This window comes from Juglans regia, chromosome 4 (genome assembly GCF_001411555.2).
Source record: "Juglans regia cultivar Chandler chromosome 4, Walnut 2.0, whole genome shotgun sequence".
NCBI classification, from domain to species: domain Eukaryota; kingdom Viridiplantae; phylum Streptophyta; class Magnoliopsida; order Fagales; family Juglandaceae; genus Juglans; species Juglans regia.
In genome coordinates, this window is record NC_049904.1 from 32042312 (window position 1) to 32058690 (window position 16379).

Consider the following 16379-nt stretch of genomic DNA (forward strand, 5'->3'; position numbering starts at 1 on the left):
CTTTTAATAATTTTGTTGAAATGTAGAATTTGCTGGAAGGGGTTCGGAGGTGCTATCAGCTTGGATTCAATTGGGTAGAAATTGAGACTGCTTCCCATTTCCTTATTAATTGGATCACTAGGAGTGACTGTAACGTCTGGTCTTTAGATGATTTTTGGGATGAGGTACATGTTTATTTTGCTTCCATGGAGTACCGTGTGAAACATGTTTTTCGGAAAGGTAATGCGGTGGCTGATTTTCTTACCAAGAGTGGAGCTAGGGCTTTAAATATGGATTGGACTACTGATAGAGATAAACTGCCCAACAATTTAAGAGGCTTTTTCTGCATGGATAGAATTAGTCTTCCTTACTTGCAAATCTCGTAGTGTTGTTCCTGGTAAGCTGCATTTGCTTTATTTGCTTACTTTATTTGCATACATTTCTTCTTGTTTCTCTTGCAGGTTTTTACTCTTGTTCTTTTCTATTGGTTTGTTTTGGTCTTTTGAGGTACTTGTTTCTTTTGGGCATTTTGTATTGTGGTTGGAAGTTTTAGGTTTTTTAATGTATGGGTTTGGGCCTTTTTGATAATTTGTATCTCCAAGATATTTATATTGTAACCGTTATAAGTGAGGGTTTACAATAAAATTAGAGTACCGCCCTCTTCTTAAAAAAAAAAAAAACTTTAATTGTTTTTGGTTTGTAATTATTGGGAAGAATAAATTTTAGGGGCCTTTTTTTCAGTTTTTTTTTTTTACTCCAAACAATTTTTAGAAATTAAAAAATAATAATTTTAGAGTTTTTGTACGGCTCTATACTTGGCCCAGATCACGTCTAGATGGGATGGGCTGAACCCCGAATGTACAAGCGATATCGGCTAATTTTAGTTGGGTCAGCCCACTTTTATTGAAAGTCAGAATTCCCTAAAATTTTGTTCTTTTAAGAAAATGTAGCACTTTTTCTTTTCCTTAAAAGTGAAATTTTAAAACTCCTCAAAGGCAGATATGGTATTTTATAAGCATATTTTTCTTTAATTATGTGAGATAAATATGTCAGAGTAAGGGTATTAGTCGATCGTTAATTCTATTTCTTTCAACATTTCAAAAGCATTTTTCTCAATTAAAAAACAAGGTTTGTTGTTTTTTTTTTAATTACAAATTTAATAAATTATTGAAAAAAAGATATAGGCAGTGTGAGTAGTAATAATACAAACACAATATATTTTTACAATATAGTTTAAAGTAATATTATAAGATTAGGATATTTTTATTAAGGCTTCGTTTGGAATTAAAACTACTCTCAATTCATCTCAACTCATCATTATAATTTTTTTAAATCTCAACACAAAATATAATAAATAATTTAACTTTTTCAAATCTCAAAATAATAAAAATAATAATAAATAATATTCTTAACAATATTTTATTATCTCAACTCAATTCAACTCAACTTATTTCAACATTCAAACGCAACCTAAATGTCTTTTGTTTAAAATATAATAATAAAAAATATTATGTATAAATTATTTTTCCTTTTGAAATTGTCCTCCCAATGGATCAGAGATGAGAGATTTTTTTCTCTTTTTGGCGGTGACACGTGAGGAGATTCATGTGGACCCATCAGAATCCAAAAAAAGATAAAAGGGCCGCCATTCTCGTTTTCTTACTTTTCTCGAAGCTAACTGTAACCGAAAAATGGAGCCGGCTCTGTGCCACAACTTGAATCTCAAACCAACCCATTGCTCACCAATCTCAACCGAACTGCCGAAACCCATTTCACGATCATCCCATTCTCATAGGCTTTCATGCTTAAACCGCCAAAGAAGCGAGAACTGGAGCGCGTTGATAATGCCCTGTGCTTCGTACAAACCAAAGTCTGAGGCACTTGGTACCCAACTCATCGGACCGCTCGTAAAAGGGCTTTTCGGGTTTGCCGCCGCAGCCACTACTTTAGTCTCGGTCTGCTGCGACTCCCCGGCTCTCGCCCAGCCACTTACCGTTGCTTTTCCGGTCTCACGAGCTCGAGAGGTGATTTTTATTTCCTTTTTTATTTGTTATTTTGGTTCTCTTAATCTATATTTGGATTTGAATCGTAGCGTGATTAGCGCAGTGTTGAGTAAATAAGGTTTATTTGTAGGTGAATACAGTTCAAAGAACACTTGTGGAGGCTTGGGGTTTGATTCGAGAAACATTTATAGACCCATCATTTAATCATCAAGGTAGCCGGGGTGTTTTATTCTCAATCAGTACAATGGATTTTCTTTTCTTGGTAATTGTGGTTCTTTTTCGTTTTGGTGTTGAGGCAAGTGAATGGACTAAGGGGCTAAAATCATGCAATAGAAATTATGATGTTTTGTAGATTGGTTACATGAAACAATGGTGGAACTGTTTCCCCTGAGATCAGCCGATGCGGCGTATACGAAAATAAGTGGAATGCTTTCTACTCTTGGAGATCCATTTACTCGGATTATCAGTCCAGAGGTCCTTTTGACATATTGCAATTCAAATCTACCAGGATGTTTTAATCTGTAAGATACTATTTCAGATATCAATTATTTTGATCAATCCTAGAATGGCTTTTGCTGGCAGGAATATCAAAGTTTCAGAATTGGTAGTGATGGGAATTTGCAGGGAGTCGGCCTTCTCATAAATGCTGAGCCAAGGACGGGACACCTGGTTAGCGACAAACCAAAGCCTGTTCTTAATTTTCTTTTTCTTTTTTTAATTAAAAAAACCTCAAGTGACCTTTTTTTGGAAAAAAAATGATTGATTTACTGGCTGTTAGATATAGAGAAGTTCCTGCTCTACAAATGACTTCTGCGTCCATTTTTAATCAATCCGTAACTTAACCAAGGAGAACAAAGGTGCCGTGTTAAGACTTCTCGTGAGACAAAAATCTATGTTTCTTTCAGCGTGTATACTCAATGGTTGTTGTAATTTATTTCCATGTGTATGTATTCCGAGAGAAAAACATTTTTAATTAGATTTTGGATTTATCCTTAAATTTGAATTAAGAGGGAAAAAGAAGGAAAAGAGGACTTTAGATGTTTCTCTGATACCATTTACTCATCATATGTTTCCGCACCAAAGAAATTTCCTTTGGGTTGGCATTGCAGGTTGTTTTGGCTACAGTAGATGGTAGCCCAGCTGCTCGTGCTGGCATTCATGAAGGAGATGAGTTGATTGAGATTAATGGTTCTGTACCATCTGAGATTTGATTTCTTATTCTGAATATTGAGTCTTTAAATATACTTATCAAAAAAATATTGAGTCTTTAAATATGCATTATGCTATGCTATCACAGTTACTGCCAAGTCCTACTCGAACCTTGCTCAAGGGAAAAAGCTCTTTCTAGGTTTATAAAATTAGTATTCCATCATTCTTTACATGCCAAAATTTATTTTTTAGTATCACTTCAAATTCTCTTTTGTTTCGGAAAATAGAAGGGTCCTTGGCCCTTGTTCATCAGTTGTTTTTCAGATGACTTTTCTTCTGCATATTTGAATTTGTCTTAGCCTAATATCCATTCAACTTATGTCATATTGGTTTTAAACTACCTTTGGAACTTAAGGAGAGAGGCTTGATGGCCTTGATAGTGAAGCAGCAGCACAGAAGCTTAGAGGGCATGTTGGAACAGCTGTTGCAGTTAAAGTCCGCAGTGTAATATAATCATCCTCTCCTTTTGTAAGCGATGTATGTTGAGTACGACCATTTCGAAGAAGTCTTGAGCCCTTATTTTTTTTACCTTTACACAATATCATTTAAAAAAAAAATAGTCTACTTGATAGTTTTTCCCACAATAACACAAGATTAGGCATTCTTATGTGGAGAACTAGTTATCTTATTCTCAGTGTGAACAGCATAACACTATGCAGATTGTTTCAAAATTGTGGTTCATAGTGTCAAAGTAGACAGATTCACAATTCCCCTATGAGGATATGGAGCATCCTCCAAGGCTGAACAAAATTTTTCCATCTACTCTTCACTTCCACTTCATAGTTATATGTCTGTTACTGAGTGCCTTTCATATGAATATTTTGCAAGGGATGATTCACCTCATGTGTTGAGAGAATGAAGACTGTTAAACTTCCTGAACCAATTCATTTTGGTAGTGCTTGCAGAAAAGCTTTTAACACTAAAACCCCAGATGCTGAATATTTCCAACAATTGAATTCCTATTTTATCGAAACAAGAAAAGGACGTCAACATTATTCATTTTGGTGGTGCTTGTGAACTGATATGAATACTTCTAAGTATAGAATGATTGTTCTTGTTCTGGGTATTTTGTGCGGTAATCTAATCTTCTTAGCAACAGCAAATGTGTCAACAACTAATTTAGTGCTCTACTTTCCAGAGAAAAGATTTGGCTAGTGATTCTGGTGTCAGAGAGGTAATGAAGCATTTGTTATATGGCATTGTGTTGATGTGATATATTATGAAACACAATTGGTTTCTTTCTGACAGAATAGAAAAAAGCCTCAACTTACAGTTTCATGCAAAAGCATGCATCTGCTCTGGCTTGTTACGTTCTAACAATAAACTGTGTTCTTTGATGAACTGATTGGGAAACTTACCTCATCTGCTTGAAGGTCAAACTACCTAGGGAGTATATTAAGCTCTCTCCCATATCAAGCACCATCATCCCTCATAGAACTGGAGATGGCCGTCTGACAAAAATTGGTTATGTGAAGCTCTCAGCTTTCTCTCAGGTACCATCTCCAGATCCGACAAAGATGCTGCTTCTTTTCTATGATATGGCACATACCATGAAAAATAATGATCAGTTAAGAAATCAGTATCTGTTTCATGACAGACTGCTGCTGCTGATATGAAAAATGCACTTCATGAAATGGAAAGTCAGAATGTACAGGCATATATACTTGATCTGCGGAACAATCCGGTAAATTTTGGTATCTTTCTAGATGGAAAATCTTAGAAACTTCATTTTCTGACCTCAATTTTCTTTCCATAACAGTCTCCTCTCTTATTTTATTTCATATTACAGGGGGGCCTGTTAAAAGCAGGACTTGATATTGCCCAAATATGGCTTGATGGGGATGAGACTCTTGTGAACACAATTGATCGGGATGGAAACATGTCGCCCATCAACATGGTCAATGGGCATGCTATAACTCACGATCCACTTGTTGTGCTTGTGAGTATCTAACTTTATATGTGGAAGCTTCCTATCAGAAGGAAGTTATGTAAATCATTCTTAATTTCTTTACACTCGAGTTATTTGTGTGTAATAAGTTGCATTGTATAAAAATCACTTTCTTATTTTTGCAGTAGAATTGGTGCATCATATCAACAGATTATGTACAGATGAATTTCGGATTAACACATATCAACTGGTTTAATTAAAGGGAAAAAAAAGAACGCCGAAGACTCCCAAGTTTTGTGTTCGTCCAATTAATATTGCTATAGAGTCCAGTTTAAGCTAGATGCAGTTTAGGCTCCAAGTTTGATTAATTTAAACATGTACACAGTACAATACACATTTTCAACTACATTTTCTTTCATTTTGCCTAATAAAGATCAGAACTGGATTGAAGTTGGGTACTTTTCAACCCAATAAGTACTTGGCCAACTGACATGGATCTACATAAAACCCAATTGACTACATGCTTTAGGTGTGAGCTCTCTCTGCATTTTAATTATCTTTTTTGTATCTTTTGTTCCATTGTGTATCATATCATTTTGAGCTGATTGTTTTATTCTTTCATTATGAAAAATTTCCGGATGATTCTGATGATCCTTAGCCTTAGGATTTGAAAATGATACCTGTTGGCTCTGAATGTTTAAAACACGAAGGTCTTAATGCAATTAATTAGTCTTTTATATAGCACCTAGTCCTCAGTTAGTTTGATTGCCAAATGTATCACCCCCTCAAACAGGTCAATGAGGGGAGTGCAAGCGCAAGTGAGATTTTGGCAGGAGCGCTACACGACAATGGCAGGGCTATGCTTGTTGGGCACAAAACCTTTGGGAAAGGTAAAATTCAGGTATTAACATTTCCCAAAGACTTAATACATTCAAGCGATGTAATGATCTTGAAATGATAATACTCAATTAAGAGGTGCTATGAGACACTCGTATTTGAATGATGGACACCACAGGTGGTTTCCCATTATATGACCTCTGTGTACTGTGAATTCATTCAACTCTATGTGGTTCAACTTTGAAGTCTTTGTTCTGGTTTATATCCCTGGCATTTTCCCAAGTCACTCCTGTTGTTTTCAGTTTCTATTTCCAACCTTGCCAACTACTATTGTTTAAACCGTAGCCCCCCCATAATTGTTTAATTGCATAGATTCTGACTGGGGCATCTACAGAGTGTCACAGAGCTCCATGACGGTTCAGCCCTCTTTGTAACAGTCGCGAAGTACCTATCCCCCGCACTTCATGACATAGATCAGGTTGGCATAACACCCGATGTGCAGTGCACGACAGAGATGCTAAATTCTCCCAAGGATTCGTTTTTAAGGGATAAGAGCTCCGTTGTGAACCTGGAAGCGGATTCCTGTATCATGGTGGCAGAGCACGAACTGGACATTCAACAGTCCAAAGGGACTGCGTCTTGAAAGATGGCATGCGCTGTCATATTGCTTTGAGGCTTAGAAATTTTCTGTACAGATGCTATGGAAGAATACACACGGCATAATGTATGTTGTGCATGTGCTTGTATGTTGTAATTTTGCAAGTTACAACTCGGTGGATACGTACAGGTATATCAAAATAAACAAAAAAAATTATTCTGCTGCTCGATGTTCAGTTTTTTTTTTTTTTTAAAGGATACTTGGTAAATCTGTTATGGAATATACATATATCATATATGTAGTCGCTCAAAGTTCCCAAAAAATAATAGTTGATACAACGTCACCATGCAAGTATATTCTTGGTTAAAAAGGTGTCATGCTTCATCTAAATCGACCTAAGTTTAGGTCATATAGATATTTCCATGAAAGAAGAACGAACAACAAAACAAAGCATCCTCTTTTGTCTACCATATTTCTCCCAGAGAGAGAGAGAGAGTCCACGGTACGCATTAGATTCATAATCAAGAAGAAAACATAATTTACGCAAAAAGAATTTTATTATTTCATCTTTTCATGTCAATAAAGATATGAAAAAAATGACAATCCCTCACAAAACCATGGAAATCAAACCAATCTCTCTAGCAGAATCATCTCAAGTATAATGTTCACTGCTTCCAAAGAGCGAGAAGAGAGAACACAATGGAGAATCCCATTACAACAACAGAAACCGATGCAGAACACCCGGCACCGGTGTCCATCGATGGCGCGGGCGACGGCGACGTATTGCTACCCTGCGCCGATGCCTTAGCAACAGCCATCGAAAAGATAACCGCGAGGACAAGCGTCAAGGCCGTGGAGTTTCTAACTTGTGCCATGCTCAAGGACGAAGAAAGGTTTCTTCAAATAGACTCAAAATTGCGAGCTGAAATGCGAGTTTGGAAGTAGGGGCCGGATATGATATCTATATATATAAGAATGTCGATGCGGCGCATAGGACCCAGGTTGTCGCCTTGGTTAGCAGGACAGCTTCGAGTTTTGGTTGGGGTGGCCATGGGAGATGGTGAAAACTGTTCCGTGGCCATGGTCGGCGTGGAATATGAGACGGACACGTTGCATGATGTGGGTTGGCATTTGGATGTAAAGTCGGTTGGCACATTGGCTGCTGTGCCAAGGTGTGGGTGGGAACAATAGACCATACCTACCGAACAGAGCTCCATGTGGCAGAGCACATGGTTTTGAGTTTAAGGAGAGACGTAGGAGATGGCGAGGTCGAGTTTGAGTTTTAGGACTTTGTTTTTGCCCTTGTGTATATAACTAGACCATTTCATGTTTGGGTGCGGCTACAATGCCGCCCCATTTTGACCGCTGGGCGGTAAAATCTTTTTTTTTTTTTTTCTTTTTTCTTTTCACATTTTTTTATATATTTAAATATATTTAAAAAATAAAAAAATACATACATTTAAAATCACTTTCTTAATTATTAAGTAAAAAAAAAAAAAAAAAGAATTTTGACCAGCGGTCAAATAGAGGTGTCACTTTGGGGAGGCAAAGTAATGTTTCTCTTTCATGTTTATCTCAAAATTTTTTATAATTTTATTTTTAAATATTATTTAAACACAAATATTTTTTTATTTAAAATCATCTACTTATTTTTCTTCTTTTTTTTTTTTTAACAAGAGCCGGAAGTCACCCACATAGCAGCCCCATCCCAATTTTATTAATAAACCCTCACTTGTGGCGAAGGAATACCGTGGTTACAGCCCGAGACCTGGGGCTACAAGAAAACACCAAAACCAGGTCTCCAAAAAAAAAATAAAACCAAATAAACTCAAACACAAAACATAAGGCACCAAGAGACAAACATAAAAGCTAAACACAAGACCAAAACCTGCAAAAGAAACCTGCACAAGCATAGAATAAGAAAAATTAAACTGATAGCATAGGAAGAAACATACCTGAAGAAACCAACGCTTTGAATCAACTATCAACGTCTTCGAGTTTTCCGGAGATAGGGAAGGCCCCCTTTATCCAACCGGATATTACCTCTAATATTAGCAGGCAGCTTAGATAAAGAAAACCAAGAGCCATATTGACCCTTAGCACCCATTTTAGCAAATCCATCAGCAACCAAGTTACATTCTCTATAGCAGTGAGCTAAAGAAACATTAAGTCCAGCAATACGACTCTGAATTTCATCCCAATAATCTTCTATATACTATAGGCCACATCTCTGAGTCCTCAACCAGTTAAGCACAAGCATGGAATCAAGTTCAATCTCCACCGATAAAAAACCCAACAAACCAATGTACCGAAGACCATGAAGAAGACCCATCAGTTCGGCATAGTTGTTAGAATTATGCCCAGAGACTTCAGCAAACCTGCAAATCAAATCACCTTTATCATCACGAATGATGCCTCCAGCACCCGAAGGACCTGGATTACCAAGAGAACACCCATCGACATTTAATTTAACCCAACCTGGCTTAGGCGGTTTCCACGTGATCGGAGAAATAAACTCCTTCCTCAGGCCCTTTAAAGACATATTGAAACATTGTAAAATACCTTCATCACGCCGAGTAAACAAATTAACATCCTTTAGTTTTAAAGCAATCCAGGAAATCCAATATTTTATGGAACACCAAACCTGTTGAACCGATTCCATCAGGCCTTCCATCCTGGCCTTACAACGACGCCCCCATAATCTCCAAGTAATGATAGCCGGAAGAAGACCCATCAATTGACCAGGGCGATTAGAGTTTTTTGCCCGCCTAAACCAACATTCCCCCGCTGTCTCCAAGAACCACCTTCCATCCAAGGAACTCCAATAACCACCGAGCATATACGCCAAATTTTTTCAGCAAATTCCCCTCTCGAGAGACAATGATTAAGATCTTCATACTTAGAATTGGAGCAACAATCGCAACGGGAGACAATAGAGATACCGATCTTGCGGATTCTGTCATCCACAGGAAGACAATCATGTATAGCCTTCCACATAGTAATCGACATTTTTTTGGGAAGCGCAGAATGCCAGACCCATTTAGCCCAAGGGAAATCTGGACCCCTCATACGAATACAATTCCACGCACTTTTAGTAGAGAAATGCCCGTCAGCATTAGGAAGCCAAATCAACATATCCTTCCCATTTTTAATCCGACCCAGAGTCATAATAAGATCTTCAACTTTATGAACTCCAACCAACTGAGTAAAAAGATCTAAATTCCAACCCAACCCAGATTTGCAATCTTCCAATTTAAGATTCAGTTTATCATAAATCTGAATATTATCGCGAAGAGGGCCATCATCAGCCCAATTATCATGCCAAAAAAAAAGATTACCCTCACGAACTTTCCATTTAGAATTAGATTGCACTAAAGAAATACTTTGCAAGATCATCTTCCATAAGAAAGACCCTTTCTTAGGGTTCACCATAGAAATATGTCTTTCACCAAGATATTTGGCAAGAAAAAATTGAGACCAGAGAGAGTTACCTTGCAAAAGGTTCCAAGCAAGTTTCATGTGAAGAGAAGACTGCACATCATGAAGGCTACGAATTCCCAGCCCACCTTCCGCAACAGGCTTACAAATATCCACCCAAGAGCGCCATTTTTTCTTAGGTTTATCATCTTTAACACCCAAAAAAAAGTACTAATGATTCTTTGAAGTTTCTCAATCACAGATTTAGGAATCTTTAAGATAGAAAGATTATGAACGGGAATACTTTGAAAAACATGTTAATGAGAATCAGACGCGAACCACTAGATAACAATCTGGCTTGCCATCCCTCCAATCTAGACTGAATTTTAGCAATCAAATCATCAAAATGAGTAATCTTAAGACGACCAGAAATAATAGGAACACCCAAATATTTGAAAGGAAAACTTCCTTCCGTAAAACCAGTGAAACGAAGGAGTGCCCGACGTTTAGTACCCGAAATCTGAGAGGAGAAAAAAATGGCAGATTTGTTTTTGTTCACAGCTTGCCCCGACCACAGTTCATAAATCTTCAACACCTCAGTAATAGCTTTCAAAGAGGTTTTTCCCCCATTACAAAAAATCACCATATCATCAGCATAAAGTAAATGAGAAATAGTAGGGGTACCTCTAGGATGGAAGAACGGAATAATCTTACCAATGCGAACCTGCTTTTTAATCATTCTCGAAAAGATTTCCTCCACAAGGATGAATAAATAAGGAGAAATAGGATCACCTTGCCTCAATCCACGACCATCTTTAAAGAAACCTTTGGGAACACCGTTCATGACCAGAGAAAACCAAGGACTAGTAATGCAATTACTAATCAACATACAAAAGAAATCCTAGAACCCAAAAGTTTTAAGAACATGCAAAAGAAAAGACCAATCAACGCTGTCATAAGCCTTCGCAATATCAATATTCAACACAACATTTCCACCATGAGCAGGTTTATTAATAGAATGAATCATTTCTTGCATCACACTAATATTTTCAAAGATACTGCGACCCGGAAGGAAGGCTCCTTGTTCAGGAGAAATAATTTTAGCAAGAAGAGGGGAGAGGCGATTAACCATAATTTTAGTGCAAATTTTGTAGAACACACTGCAAAGACTGATCGGTCTAAACTTATCAAACGTCGTCGGATTATTCACTTTAGGGATTAATACCAGAAAAGTAGCATTAAAAAATCGAGGAAGAGCCATACCTCGAAAAAAATCAGCCACGGCATCAACAACATCAGAACCCACAATGTGCCAACAAGAACGATAGAAACCCGACCCAAACCCATCAGGGCCCTGGCTACTATCTTCCGGTATGGAACAAAGAGCATCATAGACATCCTGAGAAGAAGGAACACTGGAAATAAGGTCATTATCACCCTGAGAGATAATAGGTTGAACAAGATCCCCCAAATGCGGCGCCTCACGGTAATTCCCAGCCTCCAAGAATTGAGAAAAATAAGAAATCGCCCCTTCATGAATCTGCGCAGGAGAAGAGAGAATAGTACCATCCTCTAGTTTCATCTCTTTCACCTCTTTATGATTGCGGCGCGTGATAGCCCGAAAGAAATTAGAGTTCGCTTCTCCCTGTTTAATCCAACCTTGTTTAGCTTGTTGGGCTAGGCGTTTTTCTTCCCTATCAATCCAAACAGAAAGCTAGGCAACGAGGTCATCCTCCACATCTTCAGAATAATCGGATTGCAAGCTAATCTCCAATCCCTTAATCCGATCCTCAAGAGTCGCAATATGATGGTCAATTCTACCAAAAATCTGCTTATTCCAAGCTCTCAAAACAGTTTTTAGTCTTTTAAGTTTAGTAACAAGAATAAACAAACTAGACCCCCCAACAACCTCATCATTCCAAGAATTCAAGACACAATCAAAAAAATGAGCATGAGAAACCCACATTTGCTTAAATTTAAAAGAAGGAAAGCCATACCGAACATTCTGGTTCTCCAGCGAAATCGACATCGGCGCATGATCAGAAGAGGTTCGAGCCAGATAGTCCATAGCAGCATCCGGAAAAATATCAAGAGCCGCCGTATTCAAAAAACAACGATCAAGACGCGCCCATTGCTTAGATCTTCCAGCTTGACCATTACACCAAGATAGAGAATTCCCACGGAAAGGCATATCAAGAAGACCACAAGAACCCACCCAATCATTAAACTCCTCCATCGCCAAGTTCAACCGAGGCCTACCCCCTCTACGTTCCGAATCATTTCTGATAATATTAAAATCTCCCATCACCATCCAAGGAAATTGATGAATATTAGCACCACTCAACGAATACCACAATCTTCTACGCTCCAAATAAGAACATTTCGCATAAATAAAGGTAATACGAAAATCATTCATATTGGGTATACGAACAGTCAAGAATTGATCTCCCATACCCTCAATAACAAGATTAACTTCCTGAACCCAAAACAACCAAATTTTCCTGCCTTCATTAACATTAGACCAACAACAATCAAAACGCAATCTATCACGCCACAAATCTAATTGAGAAATACTAACCATAGGCTCAGCAATAACAAGAATTTTAGGATGGAATTTCAATACCAATTTATTAAGACGCTTTCTCGACGTTCCAACACCCCGAGCATTCCAATACAAATAAGAGATAGTCATAAATTAAGACGGGAGGGCTTGCTTGCAACCCTAGAGGAACCCCTTAATTTAATACCATTCCTCAAACCATTTTTTTCTAATTGAATTTTCAAATCCGAAACCACAATATTATTTTTAACTAAGTGATCCAAGGCCTCATCTGAATCTGAATCCGAACAAACAAATCCATCCGGGCAAATTGGGTCAATGTCGTCCTTATCACCATTACACCCATCTTGGACCATAGAAGGATTACCTTCTTCATTAAGATCAAAATTGAGAATCGGTATGCTGGGCCCAGTTTCACCTTGCCCCGTAATAAAACATTGGTTCTCTTCATCATGAAGCCCAACCCAAGAGCCCCCAATGAAAACTGCTTTCTCACACAGCCCAGGCGAAGACAGCCCTACGGGCCCGTGAACCACATCACCTTCACCATCCAATCTTTCCAGAGCAAATTCATCAATTGACACTGCTTCTGGACCACCCTCGTGAATGATACCATTCATAGAATCACCAACCAAACCAGGAACAACCTCCCTTAACAACTCCTTATCAGAGGCCACTTGCACCTGCTCAAGAGAGGTAGAAACAGCCCGAGTATCATCATTATTCATTTCTCCCTGTTCAGTTATAATCATACCAGCGACAGGCACTAAAACCGTCTCTGCTTCAGGAATGGACATAGCAACTTCGGTCTGACAAATAGCTTCCACATTCGCCCCCTTCTCATTAGGTTGAACCGATTTCTTCACCCAGATCATCCCTCCTTTCTCCTTTTGTTTCTGATCACCCCCATATCGGCTGGTCCTTAGATTGTGTCCTTGGCAACGGCATTTTAAGCAATACGCCGGCAACGTCTCATAGATAATTTCCTGCCTACGGCTGCGTTGCATCCTAGGGATACCAATCCAGAAGTGAGAAAGGGGCTATTGTGATGCATCAATCTCAAGGCAAACCCGAGCCCCATCTGTGCGAGTAGCACACATTGTCGGGTTATCACGTCGGAAGAATCTCCCTATTGGTGCCGTGAGTATTTCCAGAAGAGAGGAGTGATAGAAGTTAGGCGGCAGACCCGGCAGGAAAACCCAAACAGGAACAAACGGTGGCTCAGAATCTTCATCAAACTCTGGTGACCAAGCAAAGGGACGGTATGGGACACCCTCAATTTCGCATGATTCCCGTGATAGAGCCTTATGAAGATCAGCTTCATTGTTCATGCGAATGAAGATGTTTCTGGGACGTTGCATGGCCGAAACCACAGGCATGGAAGAAAGACCCCAGCGGCTGCGGATGAAAGCACGGATGCCATCAATGGAAGGTCTTTGACGAAGAAATTTCACCACCATCGAATATCTAAATGGAGCAGCAGTTTTCAAAATCTCCTCAGAAGAAAAAGAAAAATAAACCTCCCCTTCCATGGATTTCGGTTGCCTGAAAGGAAGAACGACCGCCGGCAGAGGTTGGGGTACTGAAGAAACAAGATCAGCAAACGATCGAGGAGGACCAGCCATAGGAGGCTGGCCATCAACGGTCGCCATGCAAGGATCGAAAGCGGCGGATGAAAAAAAAAACTATAGAACCCTAGCAGAGCGAAAATTTACGAAAAAGGAAACTTTGTTCGCGGATTGTCACTAGTCTGTTTTTGAAATCATCTACTTATTCACATAATCATTAACCTGTCATTATAATTTATCCAAATTTTCAAACAAAACATAAAAAAATAATGCATCTTTTTTAAATTTCAAAATAAAAATTATATTTTAATAATATTTTAACTTTATAATATTTTTATTTAACTTTTTCTCTCTCATTTTTCAAAACCAAATAAAACATTAAATATCTTAATTTAAACTATTTCATTATTATTCACATAATTCTTATCTAATATCATTATCTAGGCCAACCTTAAGATTGAATATTTGGGGCAATTTAAAACCATGTTGGAGGCAATTGTATCCTTAATTTGGTTTGTTTCAAGGCTAGTTTAGATATTTGTAGTATCTTATAATTTTGTAAATAATAGTAAAATAGTGTGAGTTAAGATGTTTTATTGGATTTTAAATAACAGTTAAATGAAAATATTATAAAGTTAAAATTTGTTTGAATATTATTTTTATTTTGAAGTTTATAAAAGTTGTATTATTTTTTGTATTTGAATAATAATCATATAATAATTAGATGAAAAAGTTAAAAATTAAAAATTAAAAAATATTTTATGTTTAAAAATAAAATTATCAAAAATTTTGAGAATTCTGTTTCTCGTCTCTCTATGTCCATGCCCTTGGTGTTGTGAGGACCAAGGAGGTCTTCAAACAAATGAAAAACGAAAAAATAAACAAAAATATAAATGGTTTATAACTTTACAGCATAAACAAGTTAAGAAACAGCCCACATTATTGCCAGACAAAGTCGAGTTGTTTTTTTCTTTGTTTCGTAGTCAATCGATAATTTCTCACTCTTTTGATTTTAAGAAATGATAATTACAGTTGTTAATGTGCAAATGTCATATAATTATTTAAAATAAATAAATAAATATAAAATTTACATAAAAAAAAATTAATTTTTTAATGATAAATTTCACTCTTTTTCAAAATGACTACAGGATACTTATGCATTTCACGACTGAATGTAACATTTGTCTTTAATTTTCCTTTGGCTCAGATGATAATATTTTCCATGGGGTTCTCCATCATCATACGATTTTTGTATCTGACTAGGGAATAGGGACAATACGTGAGAAAACTTCCAATGCCAATTTAGTTAGCCCAATTTTTTTTTTTTTTTTTTTTTTTTAAAAGAGGACGGAGCCCCAATTTTATTGATTGCCCTCACTTTTGGCGGAGGAAAACCGTGGTTACAATCACGACACTTGGGAGGTACAAAAACCTAAATCTAGAAAAAGAGTACCCAAGCATCAAAACAAGTGTAACTATATAGGGTACAAGCCTAAAGAAATATATATAACCTACTTCCGAGAAAGCCAAAGAGGGAAACCTGCAAAAAACCAAGAAAACAAGAACAAAGAGACGCAAATACCAAGATATCAAAATTAGACAAGCAAAAAACACAAAACAAACCTGGCAAGAGGCTCATGATATCCTCAGGTAGGGCATACCCAATTTGTCCATGCGGAGAAGACCCCTTAACAGGCTAGGCAACATGTGAATATCAGACCAATCAGAGTTCAAACCTTCAGCCCCACACTTAGCTAGAAAGTCAGCCACGACATTGCCTTCACGAAAAATGTGTGTTACTGTATACTCCAGGCTATTAAGATGTCCTTGTAAATCTTCCCAAAAGTCTTCTAAATACCAAATGGGGCACTTATTCTTAACAATCCAATTGACCACCAGTTGGGAGTCAGTCTCTATTTGAACACGATAAAATCCAAGCGCGTGACATCTGCGAACACCTTCCAATAAGCTGCTGAGTTCTGCAAAATTATTGGTACCTAAACCCAATGGAACAGAGTAAGCCAGAAGTAATCTACCATCCTCATCCCGAATAACACCCCCAGCACCAGAGGTTCCAGGGTTCCCGAAACTACTTCCATCGGTATTGAGTTTTACCCAGCCCCGAGGGGGCCGGTGCCATTTTACCACCCGGACCCTCTTGGGCTTAGGGAACAAGACTGGAATTTCCAGTCTATGCAAAATATTCATGTCCTGGGCGGAAAGAGAACTCACTTTCATGATCTGGTCCATGATGCGCCGGAGCCAAATTTTAATAGCGTGCCAAACCGACTCTTTTGAGTGAGCCTTATCTTCATATCGG

At 37.8% G+C, this 16379-nt stretch overlaps 1 protein-coding gene across 3 annotated transcripts; it reads left to right on the forward strand.

Moving 5' to 3' along the window:
• Nucleotides 1-1623: 1623 nt before the first annotated feature.
• LOC108984375 (carboxyl-terminal-processing peptidase 3, chloroplastic-like) lies at nucleotides 1624-6756 on the forward strand. Of its 3 annotated transcripts, none has more exons than XM_035689445.1 (12): nucleotides 1624-2003; nucleotides 2113-2194; nucleotides 2335-2456; nucleotides 2565-2651; nucleotides 3092-3170; nucleotides 3547-3635; nucleotides 4330-4365; nucleotides 4565-4684; nucleotides 4789-4875; nucleotides 4981-5130; nucleotides 5873-5969; nucleotides 6311-6439. In XM_035689445.1, exons 1-12 carry the CDS (start codon nucleotides 1671-1673, stop codon nucleotides 6328-6330), a joined length of 1302 nt encoding a protein of 433 aa, XP_035545338.1. In that variant the 5' UTR covers nucleotides 1624-1670; the 3' UTR covers nucleotides 6331-6439. The 3 variants fall into 3 exon arrangements, with proteins under 3 accessions (XP_035545338.1, XP_035545336.1, XP_035545337.1); XM_035689443.1 differs by having other exon boundaries at nucleotides 1632-2003; nucleotides 5873-5980; nucleotides 6311-6756; XM_035689444.1 differs by lacking the exons at nucleotides 3092-3170; nucleotides 3547-3635 and having other exon boundaries at nucleotides 1635-2003; nucleotides 5873-5980; nucleotides 6311-6755.
• The last annotated feature ends 9623 nt before the right edge of the window (nucleotides 6757-16379 follow it).

Coding starts and splice junctions, on each gene's coding strand:
- LOC108984375 (XM_035689443.1), top strand. CDS start 1,671: ATGGAGCCGGCTCTGTGCCACAACTTGAATCTCAAACCAACCCATTGC. Junction 2,652..3,091: donor AGCCAAGGACGGGACACCTG/GTTAGCGACAAA, acceptor TTGGCATTGCAG/GTTGTTTTGGCTACAGTAGA. Junction 4,876..4,980: donor TTGATCTGCGGAACAATCCG/GTAAATTTTGGT, acceptor TTCATATTACAG/GGGGGCCTGTTAAAAGCAGG.